Genomic DNA, 14,057 nt, shown 5'->3' with positions numbered 1-14,057 from the left:
TGCATTATTTGCGGTTATCTTCAATATTCTAATGAGGTACTGTGCTGAATATAAAGCAATTGTTAACATAAATTGAGGTCAATCAATACCACGTGGCTTAAATTATATCTAGCCGCCCTCTGCTTCGAAGTTTGCCGTGTCCCATTCGCCTAACTTCGCAGGTGCACAGTGTACCAATGGCAGCAACCTCAAAAGAACCAACTCAGTCTCTAATCAGTTTATAGAGGTTCATTGCAGCGTGGTGAGCACAGCATCGTTTCTTGAGTAGAGTTCCGACTGGTCGCTAAATACTTCGCTTCCATTGTAAAATATACGGTGGCATACAATTGAGCGCAGCTTCAAATACTAATGGTGATGACCATTTCGTCGACGTAGTATCGGACAGAGCTATACTCTTTTTCATCTGACTACAGTCTCAGTGCCCAGGATTTAAGGTCGCGTGAACAAGAAGCAAAACGAATTTTAATGCGAAAAAATTTCTCGTCTCATGGGTGGCGTGTACAGGAACTGTCGGGAGAAGAGTGTGTCCGCACGAAAATGACCATTCGAATAAAGAAACTCGCCGGCATTGTGATTGGAACCCATGCCATCTGCGATCAAGGTGGGCACGAAAGGACATTTTTTTTTTCATTACATAGAAGTACACCTACACTCACAGCCTTCAAGTCCGACTTAAACATGTCGCGAAAGTTTATTTTTTCTCTATCATGCCATTTACTACACGAGTTTATGTATGTACAGAAGGGGCTATAATGCAGGTTATTTACAAATTCTTCAGATAGTGGCGTGGCAACAATAAGTAATCAACGTGACAACAAGCACGTGACAGCAATAACTTGTAAAAAAAGTGGTTCACGTTCCAACGCAAACGCTTTCGCATTTCTCCAATGAAGCAGACTGAAGGGCTCTCCAATTTTTTCCTCCGTATTCGGCACCTGAACCGTACTACTAATCGAGGCAAGATAAGGGCTAAAATCATTTTATCAGATGCAGTAATTTTGTTTTTATTCTTCTGAGCTGCCAAGATGGCTCCGTGGTTATGGTGCTCGGCTATTGACCTGAAAGCGAAGGGTTCGGTCGCAGCCGCGGCTGTCGATGTTCAATGGTAGAGGTTCGTGTACAGTGCGGTGTGACAAGATGTTCAAGAAACCCAGGTGCTCGAAATTATCCAGAGCGTGCCACTAAGGCGTCCTTTTTTAGTCGCAGTCATTTTCGGAGGTTAAAACCCAGAAACTAAACCAACCATCCCCTTTACTTCAAATAAATGCTCACAGCACACGTGGGTTTTATTTTTTCTTTTGGGGGAATTCGACAAAGATCAACGATCATGATCTCACGGTCTTTCAGGAGATCTTAAAGTCAGCCGTTTTTTTTTTCGTCTTGGCCTATACAAGATAAATGAATGCAAAACCCTGCGAGTTCCATCATAAATCCAGATGTACTTACCATGGCCGTGAAAGTAATGAGCCTAGGCAGGAAGCCCATTGGGACGCGAAGAATGTTGAACAGTGAAAGAGACACAAAAGCCTTGTTTGCGTCCAGAACATTAGCTGTATCGATGGCGATGAATACACCGAAGCTGGCGAGTGCAATCTAAAAAAAAAGAAAAACCTAATTAGGTGTCTCACCACTACGAGCATACCGAACATGTCAGCATAAAACGCGCTGCTTGTTTGCCTGCCTACGTGCCTAACCAGCGCAGAGATATTTTTCTGCCGGCAAATCATTGCAGATGCAAGTAAAATCTGTTCAGAGTTGTTTCACTGGAGCTAAACAGTTTATGTTCTTTCATTAGGCGCTATAAAATTAGTATTAAGGGTTAACGCAGCAGTAGCAAACCCAAAATATCACCGAAAAGAAAAAAAATCATATACTCTGAAGCAATGGGTTTGTTTGAGAAGGCTGTCTGCGCAGTAAGTGGCTCATAAAATTATGACTTCTTCTTGCTACAGCAGACACAGGAAAGAAGCAGTAATATTAAAAATCATTTTAAGAGCAGTTCAACTGCCCTCACACTCCTCTAAACGACCATGCAAATAATGTCACCAAGAGTGAAATAACCTTATTTTTGCAGAGATTACAATTTTTACGGGACAAATTAACCCCAAACAATTATTGAAATGAGGAACGCGTATCTTCGAAATAAGTTCGAAAAAAAAGGTCGTGAGCGCTGACTGTGTTGTCGGACGAAGTTCTAGGTTGATTGATAAATCACAGTGTTAGCACAACTAGCTTCGTCGAATATGCATCGCTCTCCTTAGCGAATAACCTATTTGTGCTGCTCTTCACCCAGACACTTTAGTCAGCTGTAGCCTCAACTGATGCCAGTGATTTTTGAAACAATTTCCGATGGGAGGCTAAGATATTTAATACTAACATATTTCATTACAAAGAATCACCATCATCGACAAAGAAAAAAAAAGTCCGTCCAGATCAGGCTATGCATTAGACAGGTAGCTACAGAATAAATTCATTTCAACAAAATAAAATATTACCAGCGATGTCTCCTTCACCTCACATTCATTGGTGCTATTGATCATTCTTTTTTTGTCGTCTAACATTGCATCGAAGACATTCCCACCCCCGAAAAATCCGGGACTTAGAATATGCCTAAAATCATGCGCCAAAAAAGTAGCAGTTGTGTGCATTTCGCAGAACTACTTGTTCCACAAGGCTGCATCATCAGAACGGGAGGATAGCTCCTAGAAATTGATATACGAATAACGGTTTGTACCTTGCGGCACAAGTTCCTGCCGACCTTCTTAGTGTTGTTTATAAAGTGCATTGTTCTCTCACTGATCAATACTGGACACCCGCTAACACCTCGCACAAACAGCAAACCAATGCCACAGACTGTATCCAGCCCTCTTGTTTGACTTAAACAGTACGAACAACCAAACCAAACGCGTCTACATTTTCCGATAAGCTTGGAGCTTCAGATGACTGGCTCCTAAACTCTTTTTTTTTTGTTCTTCGGAAGCGCGGCGGAAATAAAGGCCAACTTTTTAGTACCTGATTTATTTTTTTTTATTCTGCGACGCTGAAGAAGCAATTCCAAGGCACTTTTCAAGCATTTGCATTTTGTTTTGAACACAGCATTACGAAAACAGTATGTGCAAAGGCCTTAGTTCAGCCGTCGCAGAGCAATTTCTGTAGACAGGAGATCACGAGTCTAACAGGTGGTAGAAATTTCCGGAGCCCTTCACTACGGCGTCCCTCTTAGCCTGAGTTGCTTTGGAACGTTAAACATCCATAAAGCAAAGACCATAAACGAGTCTAATACGACTACTAAGGTTGACGAGCGCGAAGCGTGTCCGAGAAACTCCTTGTCATCATTCGGAGCAGGTCTTCACTCAACGAGACACTTATGGAATTAGTATTGCGTTAAAGCTGTAAAAAAAAAATAGAGTGTAATAAGATGTGGCTCCTTTGGTTGCCCTATCTTCCACAATCGCCGATGTGCACTGTGGTGGCAGAACAATCTGGGACACCCTAGTTGCCACGACATATAGTTTAAATTTAAAATCCAACAAATAACAACACTCACCAAGAATGGGGCGCTATGGAAAATAAAAGTAACGAGAGAAGTGAGATAGGCCTGCACCCTCAGAGACTTCATCTCTTCTTCTCGAAAGTCCTGCACGCGCTGCTGGAAGGATTTCTCCCAGGCGTATAGCTTCAGCACCTTTATGCCGGCCAAAATTTCATTCATCAACTTCAGACGCCTGTCCTTGTCTTTCATGAGTAGGACCTGAAAACAAGACATGTGGTGCCAACAAGATATGTTAGGCTATGTTTTTGGCATTCAGTTTGTCATCAACACCAGCCTTGTTCAGACCGCTACACAGTAGAACAAACTCTCCCACGGACGACCAAGCCTACAATACGCGTAAAGCTTACTTCGCTAAGAGGTTCTTCTTCGGCCGATGATACTTGCGCTAGACTTACTGCTGCCATCGTCGCGCAATTGTGCTGGTAGTTCTAATATTATGCCGCGGATTGGAATGTGGATAGAAGAGTAAGGAGCGTGTAGAGTAGGAAAGCGGCCAATCAGAATCTGTAGGCGGAGTCATGTGGACAGCGGGGGTACCAATCAGAAACGTGTAGATGGTGACAGCACTGAAATGCGCTTCCTCTAAAGCCGTTGGACTTGTACCCAGTGAACGATATCAGGTAAAACCGGCACCATGAGGGAAAGAATAGTTAACGGATTGTGTTCGTTCGGAGAGCAATACAGAAGGATGTACAATATGAACTGGTGGGTGAGTTGGTTCTTACATATCAGCGCTGCGTTCGTCTCTTTCTTCACTTTTGCCCTTGCCGTTGCGCTGCTTCACTAGAAATACAGAAGGATGGATAGCAGGACGGGCTGAGCTTCAGAGGCGTATACCTGAGCGTCAATGGCTGTCTGGGGATCAAGCCATTCAGTGACAGAAGGATGATGCTTCAGTGGATAAGCGCCCGAAGCAACGAAGGCAGAGTGAAGGCGAGATGCAGCGCCTTTTAGGTGCTAAAGCACAGTTCAGTGGTCGCAAACACCCAGCAGACGCGCAAACTAAGGCATAAACCGCTGCTTGAACCCCTTTGAACGTTTGTGATTTTTTTAACGTCTCAATTTGAACATGGCAAGGAAATCCGTGCGGCTCCCGAAATGATACAACGCAATCTTAGAGAATCAGTTCCTCGCACCCCCCCCTCCACAAGACATTCTTGGAAGTTCAAATAAATGCACGACAACCTTCAATAAAATGCACGAAACAGACTTTTGATCGTTATTGCATTTGTTAATGCAGTACACAACTTATACTTCCCTCTTCCTTCTATTAAAGGACAAAAAATGCTCCCTAATGAAGCTCGCATGTATGAATCGCATTTACTCTCGATAATTAAGGCGAGTCATGTATAGAAGTGTATGAAAGAATTTGTTTATTAGTTTCGGTGACAACTACAACTGGATTAGATCCCGCCGTCGCATTTCGCGAAATGTGAGAGGCTCGCGTACTGTGTGATGTCAGTGCACGGTAATGTTCCCAAGAGGTCGCAATTCCCTGGAGCCTTCCACTACGGCGTCCATCAAAGCAATTGCCGCTTTGGTACCATAAACCCCATAAACAAAATCAAACAAACAATTTATGAGGCATAGCACAAGAGGTAAGCAATAAAACCTACAGCACGGAGACAATTTCTATGGATCGATATCGCAGCACAGTCATTTTATGTAGTTATTTATTCGATTGAACTTGAGCAAAGACTGTTTTTCGCTACATAAGCTGTACATTTTTTTTTCCTGCAAGATATAGGGCTAAATTTAGCATTGCATAGCTCTTAAGATACAACAGGAGAAGGAACAGGGAGTTCGTGAAGATGCACTATTTTTTAAATTTTATTGCATGTGGGAATCTGCTCAAAGTCATAACACTTCAGTCGCCTTTACACAAGAAAAAAAATATTCCGAAAGCTTTGAAGAGACACAACAACCACGTAAATGAAGCTCCCACAAAAAATTCGGCGCTTTTGGAATAACTCACTGCACGCGAACTGGCCGTATTTGTTTCCAGGGTAAGCTCTCAAACCAGGTCACTTCAATCAGGTTTACACGAAATTCATTTCTTCGTTATGCCACAACAAAAAACTCAATACGGACACTGTAGTTACGCAACCAACATTTTTCTTTATTCTTCCTTTTAGCTGTAACTTCCTTGGTATAGTTCCGATTTTCACTGTCAAATGACTGCAGTTGCTGAACAGCGACAAAGTAGGCTGCACCAACCTGGTACTTTTTGACGTATGCTGTTACCACGCCGTTTACGGGCAGCAAGATAATCATCACAGCAATGCCTCCCAGTGTGGCCATGCCTAGCTGCCCCCACAGCAGCCAGATCGCGATGCAGATCAGCAAGGGAGTTACCCAGATGAGGTTTAACAGTTCGACGTAGTCCATCACTCTTTGAGTGTCCACAGACATTAGGTTGACGATCTCTCCCGTTGTGTAGAGACCCCTCGCGTTGCTGGAGAGAACCAGAGTCTGCGTAACCAGGTGGTGCAAAACCACCCCAAAGGATGCAATCGATATAAGTTACTGCGACATGTAAACCACCTTCATAGCGTTCATCGTCGCACAGTGCAGCTGTTCAAAGAAAAAATATTTGCGTTCACATTCTATGCTTCTAAGGTATGAAGCATCATATTAAAGGTTTCCTTGCTTCTTATTCAAGTATGACTTGATTTATTATTGCAAAAGCATTATTAGGCTATTTCGGCGGCTTTCTGTCACCAAAACCCTTTCCGCAGCGATTGCGGGAAACTATAAAGAGATATCGTCTCAAAAGTGGCTATCTTCAAAGGAGGATGATGCGAGGATGCGGAGTAAAAATTTTGGTGCCGATCGAATTATTATTTAATTAATTAAGCCAAAAAGTGACCAAAAGCGGGCGTGGTCGGGCCGGGAGGGGCGCGAAATTTTAATAGCCGGAGTGCAGTGCCACGTGACACACATACCACTTGATTGGCCCATGTGACCGGAAAGATGGGCGGAGCCAACGCGCGGCGCAAAGTTTGAATGTCCGAAATGAATACCGATGTGAAACGATGGGGGCTTTGGAGTTAATTGAAATCTAATCAACAATAACAATTATAGAAACGCTAGTAGTAAATGAAGATGAATTAAGAGGCATTAGAGTGAATTAGGGCGAACTACTTATAAGTTAAGGTGGAATAATGTGGCTATAATGTGACTTAATGGTACATTGGAATGAATTAAAGGCCATTTAGTGGAAATCAATTGCGAATTAATGTAAATTAAATAAATCAATTCCGGAATAAATGAACTAGATTGCTTGCGTTAAAATTGTGAATGAAGTGTGAATGAAATAAATTAGTTATTAATTAAAGGTGAATTATTTATAGAGTAAGGTGCATTAACTGTGGTTTAGGTGAAATATGTGATTCGATTGTCAGACGCGACGACACAATCGACATAGAGGCATTAGAGAAGCAGTTAGGCGGCGAGGAGGCGCCAATGCATTCGCATTACTCCAATGCGGTTTCCGCAGTTGCCGCTAGAGATTTTTTCTTATCCCAATTTATTTAACCCGAAAAACCCTAAATATATTCAACTTAGATGAAAAAGTAGCCTAGGCTGGAAATATGACCCTTGTAAACCGTTGAACGTCAGAACGGAGGTCAAAATTAAACAATCTAATAGTGCAAAAATGATTTCACATCGGCAAAGCTCCTGCGTTAGACGATTCCAAGGGTTGCCTAACTTACAAAAGCACAATTGCGCTCCAGCGATGGCTTGTCTCTACCCCCTTCCTCCTCTTCCCCGCCCACGCCCTCTGGGCATCTCGACAGGCGCTCAACAAAAAATAAGAAAAAACGCTGTAGCCGCAAAGCAACCGCTGCGGCCTAGCGAATGCCGACAAGGGTATGAGTCGGATTCGGATTGACGCAAAATTGTTGTGCTTCTATTCAGTCGTCCTTAGCGGTGTGACCTTGACGCGGTGGTTTCATAGGGTTGCGCTTATATTCCACTGCAAAAGCCGTTAATTACGCCACGTAATATATTTGCTTCAACACAACAATATTCCCTCTGAACGGCCAGTATTTTAAGACGTTACCGTAGGAGCCTGTAACAATAAGAAACGAGATTTGGACGTTCTTACGTTCGAGGTAACACGTAATATCGCGGAAGGCTAATAAAACGTAAATACACATTTCGCTGATGACATCCAGCAGGGTTGGGTACTGAGACCGTTGAGTTACCAAGCTCAGCTTGGGTGCACGACCTTCTGATAGCCCTGACTATACACGTAGAAGATGCTCATTGAAACAACTAGTTGGAAGGTCCCCGAAAAACGCGTCAGCGGGCCGTCCCCGGCGCCCCAAAAAGAGAAATAAGTTCACAGTAAGGGTGGGAGGTTAGGGTCTCAGGGTGCCATGTAGGCACTGAACGCAAGAATTAGTAGAACACACACTCATGTTTCCTGTGTCATTAATTGATCATTCTGTATTATAACACTTCGGTTATTAGATCTACACGAGAGAAACATTACTAAAATTGTGCAGCAGCGGACGGCTGCTTCAAGAGTTGTACTACTGCTCTGCACTCGAGAGGGCCTCTATGTACAGCAAACCTTTTAGTTACAAATAATATGCGAACATAAACGATCGTTTTAGTGGCCCGTGCCTAACCCAGTGGTCCCTACTGCTTAAATTCATGAAATGCTCGACAAGACTTGGCGTTAGGCCCTTCTTAAGGAGCCCTTGTAGCTTCATGTCCTACGCCCATTTCCTCTATATCAGTAGAAAGAATTCAGTTTTTGTTATTCAATACAATTCAATGTTTCACTCAATAAAGCCCATACAAGTACTCAACAGATAGATAGCTGGGACATTTCATGAAGCCTGTGAGGCAGGAAGAGACCGCAGTTACCTTCTTATAGATAGCGTTGATCATTGCTGAGCGCATTCGCATGGATATCACGCATAAACGGTAGTCGTACTGGCCATTTAGTACGGACTCCAGCATGGCCGAGAAGAACATGGTGAAGGCGAAGAGCAGGCCACGCCACAGGGGGTCGTTGGAGCTCACAAACGAGATGAGCATGCTGCGGGGACGAGAGGAATGTTTGTTTTTTTAGGACCATTTTTGTTGCGACAGCAACACTACAGGAGCCCAGCTCGGCTGGTCGCGTATGCTCGTGGCGGTGCGGCTACCAAACGACCTTGAGTCGCCGTTGCCTAGCAACCGCTTCAGCTGCGCTCCAACAGATGGCGCCTTGCCGCTGCCGCCTACACACCCGTAGGGCACCACCCTTGCAGAGGCGCACGTACGATCTTGTGCCGTTGCCTAGCAACCCGAGCTTACACGAGTTACTCGGGTAAGCTCGGGTAGTAACTCGGGTAAGCTCGGATAAGTTCGGACCAGCGTGGTGCCGCCCGTTTTCTTTTTTCGCTGGCAAACGTACACATGATTACGGCTCGTTTGCAACCAAGCTCACAGTAAAATACACCTAGAGCATCAGAAAATCATCACTCGGGCGTCGAGCAGCCCAAAACTGAAATTGTACGTCACGGTCGAGTAATCGGAGAGTGGCTTTATTTTAGTGGGATGGGCCAGAAAACCACGAATCTAAACGTAGTGCACACCTTTGCGGGGCAGAAACTAAGTGTGGCTATGGCTTGCCTTTCATTTGCGGAGTTTTAATCACTGCTCGGCGAACGCCAGCTGAACTCATCGCTTACATCGTTTTCCTTTAAAACACGTTTTTTGCAGTAGCGTGGTGGTGGTGGCGGTGATAAACGTATAATATTAAAAAGCGATCTTTGCGCCCCCTCCCCCTCCTCCCTACACGCACACACACACACACAGCTAACTGGAAGGGGCCATTAGTGCAGGGCTCCTACGTTCTCTTAGCAGCCGCTGCGAAACCAAACAATTGGCATCGCCATTTGCAGACAGCGTCGCCTTATTCAGTCCCTCTTATCACGCGGCTGTCTACCCCCGCTCAACGCAAATGGAGTGCTGAAGAGCATGCTCAGGCTATCGGGGAATTCACTTTACTATGCTGGTAAACATGTGTTGCATTGTTCGGTTGCGCCGTCATCAAAGCGTCGTCGTCACTACATAGCTCAATCTTTCGAAATCTTGTCAGCTAAAATGCCGCAGCCACAGTTGTCAATCATTTCTAAAAAAATGTTTTGAAATAAACTTGTTCTTGAAGCGTCCGCGAGATTTTCGGCTCGGTATTTAGCTTGGTATAACGCTCTCATTTTTTCACGGAACAACTGCCCACCTTTCACCCGTAGCGAAGTAAATAAAATGTTTTATTTATTTATTTATTTACAATTAGTGCTGATAGATTTTGTGGTGGTGGAAAGAGGGCATAGATTAGTCAACAAGATAGCGGTCTGGTATTAACGTGAGCATTCAACAGATCAACATTAAGATAAAACAACAAATATAACTCAAATACAACAAAGCTATGACGTAAACAATAAAATAATACATGAAACAAAGCTAGTGCCAGTAGCATTGTCGCAGAAACATTGAAAGGAGAAACGTAATGAACGCTGATGTATACGACATCTTGAGCGAACACTCACTCAAGGATGAGCGGGTTGACGAACGTGAGCAAGCTAGACACAAGCTTCACAAATGCCACGAGGGTAAGCTCCAGCCAGTAGGTGCGGAACAGGGGTGTCATTATTCCAATCATGGACACCACAGGGCGCCGGCCATCTGCGTCGGCCTTCTTGCTCACCACTGCCCTGGGCCAAAAAGAAAAAGTTGAGAAGTCTCTGAGAATTGTTGCGTAGATTGATAGACCAACGAAAGCTGCTTCTTAGCCGCTTGTCTTCTAGAATGGCTAAGACATTCCGTAAAGTCTACAACGCGCTAACTTTGAGGCCACCTGTGTTTCCACAATGATCGCAGGTGTGGGGATGTCAGCGGTTCTGTCACTTATGACCATTTCCTGACGTTACTGGTCACGCGATGGTTACTAGACTGAGTGTTGAAGGTCGGCTCTCAGGTTTGCCAAGGGCGTTGTATAAAAGTTTTCACTCTCAAAAAGCCGTCGTAACTGATAATTTTGGGAGGCGCAGCAATAAGCTTAATTTTATGCTTCTTACCTAATGAAGAGCCAGGATTGATGCCCTCGATAAGACAAAAGCCGCTCATAGAGGCACGAATCATGAGTGACTATCTTAGTCCAAATTAATGTACCGGCCGGATGTTTCAGGGTACACTTAAAATTATTTCTGAAAATATCGGGTTCAATATAGCAAAAAAATGGGTGTAGGATCACACTATCTGCCCTGGCGGATGCAATATGCTGCAAAATCCCTCTAACAATGTAAATAATTAACGAAACCCTCCAATTAACTTTTTAATTATCGTAGCTGGGTGCTTAGTCCCAATTGAGAGTTTGATATATCAATTTTGAAACGATGAAAAAACTCAATTTCTAGAGTCTTGCAGCGCCAAGAAATCCGGCGCTGTTTTCCGCACGTGACCGAAACTGAGTGCACGAGGTGACATCGGCGGTGACAGAACATCGGCGCTTAGCTTAGACTGAGGCCTGCCTTATCGACTGCTTCGTCACTCGGAGTACGGAAAATTATAGTCATTGTCAGTTACGGGAACGTCGATTTTGATAGCTCTGAAGGTCGCATCTGCAGGCGCATTTGTGCGTACGTGCGGGCGTGCATGTGTGTGCGTGTGTGCGTGTGCGTGTGCGCGTGCGTGCGTGCGTGCGTGCGAATAGGCGGGTGGGCGTGAGGGCGCGCGGCAGCACGCAAAAACCAGAAGGCGCGCGCCTGCTCACTAGATTGATCATCAGTTTTCTTATCATCTTTGCGCATCAGGAACCACGTCCGCAAAAGAAAAGCTTTATCAGCATGGAAAGGAGAGCTTACACGGCAGTGACTGTCTGCTATCGGGAAGTTGTTCTTGCGGTAGGGGTAGCGGCTGTTAGCTTTAATTTCCCCAATAGAGCGCGGTCGTTTGCACTTCAGGTGCTCGTCTTGGAGAGGCACGTGTGACAAGGCCAATGCAGTGCCAGTGTTTCAAATCACTTGAACGTGTGGAAGTGGCGCCTACGATTAACACGTCACGCCGCATTGTGTGAATTGTGGGAATGGCCGCGCCAGCGTGACCCCAATCTCCACTGCCGAGAAGGTGGACAGTGTAATCGCATCGGTGATGTGAGAGCGCAAGTGGACGCGGAGCTGGCTTCCTGAATGTATGCTGCCCAACATCCTGGTCGTAGTGCGCCGACTCGTCCCACGTTCGTATCGATATTTAATCGATCTATGTCTACTGGATTAGTTTATTTTCAGAAAAGGAACAGACCAGAGAGCGCAGCCGACGGTTTTGACATTTATGTCCTCGCGTACGTTTCTGTCAGGCCAGAAGGAAGGGTCAGGGACGCCAACGAGTACGAAGCAAGTCCAGAATCAGTACAGAAACCACTATCAAGGCACAGCTACCACCCCAATCATGTGTGCCTTCACCAGGAAGTGACACCGATTGAGTTTCAGAAACGGCTCGATTTTCGCAATTGGTGCCTAATTAAATGCGATGAAGACCCGGAATGCCTGCACAAAGTTCTCTGGACCGACAAGGCTCAATTTTGTAGAGACTGCAATGTAAACTTTCACAATGCGCATTACTGGTGTTACGAGAACCCACATTGGCTACGCCAGCACAAGCACCAAGTAAAATGGTGAGCAAATGTTTGGTGTGGCATTTACAACAGCCGTATTGTCGGTCCTTACTTCATCGACGGGGGCCTCAATGGGAAAAAGTACACAGACTGCATCCTAAAAGGCACCGTCTCTGAATTTGTCTCAGAGCTACAACTGGACGGGTTGAAAAAAATGTGGTTTCAGCATGACGGAGCCCGGCCGCATTTTTTTCGTTCCGCGGTGAAATTTATGGAGAGCACCTCTCCCAACCAATGGACAGGCCTGAGGGGGGGACTTCAACGTGGCCGCCAAGATCGCCCGATTTGTCACCACTCGAAACCTTGCTCTGGGGATACGTTAAGAACGAAGTTTTCAATACGGAGCCAGCGAACCTCGAATACCTGAAGGAGGGTATCAAGATATCAATTAAAAAGTTTCTCCGCGAAATGCTCATCACTGCTGTGAATTCCATCAAAGAGAGCAATCTACTGTGCATCGCAATGGACGGCAAGCATTTTGAACACGTGATGTTATAACGGCCTCTTTTCATCCCATAGACTAGTTCTTTCCTGGAGTGTCCAAGTGGGGCTACACACCAACTAAGTCTATAAAAGGTACAAATTTCATTCATTCCTGTTTGCGCTACAACTAAAGAGCGTTGAAAATTTGCGGAGAAGGTTTTCTAATTAAGTATTGGCGTTTTTTACAGCACGGAACGTGTCTGATCCAGCACATGGCAAACGTATTGAATAGCCAGCCGGTACGTAGCACCTTAGTGCTAAAATTGCAGTGTTTTCAGTTAGAATCTTTTCATCTACCAAGTAAATCTCATTTATTGTAGCAGTCAAGCCGATACCGCATTAAATAAATAGACGCTTCACAAAAATAATACAGCGTATGTCGGTATACCGGCACTATTTACCGTTAAACAGCAATCTGCACACTGTCATAGGATAGAGCCTTTATTACTTTCATTAAAAGTAGTGACAAAAATAAAATATATATAAAAAAAGTTTCCGGAGTTAACCAGACAAGCAGAGCGCCAGGTGTGCTTATCAGTGTTGCCAAAAGCGAAGCGACGGCCGCGTAGCAGACGATGATACAATTTTCCTAACTCCGAGCGACGAAGCAGTCGATAATGCCTACCGTGGTCTAAGCTGAGCGCCGAGGTTCTCTAGTGAGGAAGGTTAGCACACACGTTTCAAAGTGGGCGCTGCATTGATTGCGGCACGCTACCAGCGGACGCTTCGCTTGCGCCATAATTCCGGCGCTCCTCGTGCGCTCAGTTTCGGTCGCGTGTGAGAAAAAGCGTCGGATCTCTTCGCACTGCAAGGCTCTATGAATTGAGTTTTTCTTCGTTTAAAAAGTTGATATGACATCGTTCTTATCATGGCATCCAACTGCCAAACGGGGCTAACCACCCAGCTAAGATAATTAAAAATTAAATTAGTGGGTCATGTTAACCACCTCGGTAATAGAGGGGTTTTTCAGCATATTATGGCCGCCAGAGCTGAGAGTGGGATCCTACACCTTTTTTTTTTGCTATATTTAACCCAATATTTTTGGGAATTTTCGAAAATGTTCGCAGAAACAACCGTATGCGTCTAACCGGCATGCACATTGACCAATCTTTCGGAAACCGGAGCTCTTCAGATTCTTGACACAATAAATGATGCGAAATACAGGACAAATGCCAGTAAAGATTAGGCAGCATAGCGTTTGTTTTGTTAGGTTTTTTGGTGCTTTTATTTTGTTTCACAGTGGAGAGCGCTGACAAGCAGGGACGCAGGAATCATTGAAGGCCCTTTACTCTAAACGGGCTAGTTTCTCCCGTCGATCTGCCTAGTACAACCGCTCTATAAACT

The 14,057-nt window shown here is 44.8% G+C and overlaps 1 protein-coding gene across 5 annotated transcripts in view; it reads right to left on the bottom strand.

Annotated features, from left to right (window-relative positions):
* The window catches only part of LOC149328742 (ATP-binding cassette sub-family C member 1-like), a 61,204-nt gene that overhangs the window by 33,322 nt on the left and 13,825 nt on the right, over positions 1-14,057 (bottom strand). For all 5 annotated transcript variants that reach the window (XR_016285482.1, XM_089559720.1, XM_089559716.1 and 2 more), the window contains 5 exons: positions 10,108-10,272; positions 8,435-8,609; positions 5,771-6,025; positions 3,548-3,751; positions 1,447-1,593 (listed from right to left, as the gene is read on the bottom strand). Coding sequence is in view for 4 of the 5 variants with exons in the window: in XM_089559720.1 (XP_089415846.1) it covers positions 1,447-1,593; positions 3,548-3,751; positions 5,771-6,025; positions 8,435-8,609; positions 10,108-10,272 (946 nt within the window). In the remaining variant the exon portion in view is untranslated. The remainder of the gene's footprint in view (positions 1-1,446; positions 1,594-3,547; positions 3,752-5,770; positions 6,026-8,434; positions 8,610-10,107; positions 10,273-14,057) is intronic.

This window comes from Amblyomma mixtum, chromosome 9, assembly GCF_055824585.1.
Source record: "Amblyomma mixtum isolate Tamu chromosome 9, ASM5582458v1, whole genome shotgun sequence".
Lineage (NCBI taxonomy): Eukaryota > Metazoa > Arthropoda > Arachnida > Ixodida > Ixodidae > Amblyomma > Amblyomma mixtum.
This window is presented reverse-complemented; position numbering and strand designations above follow the sequence as displayed.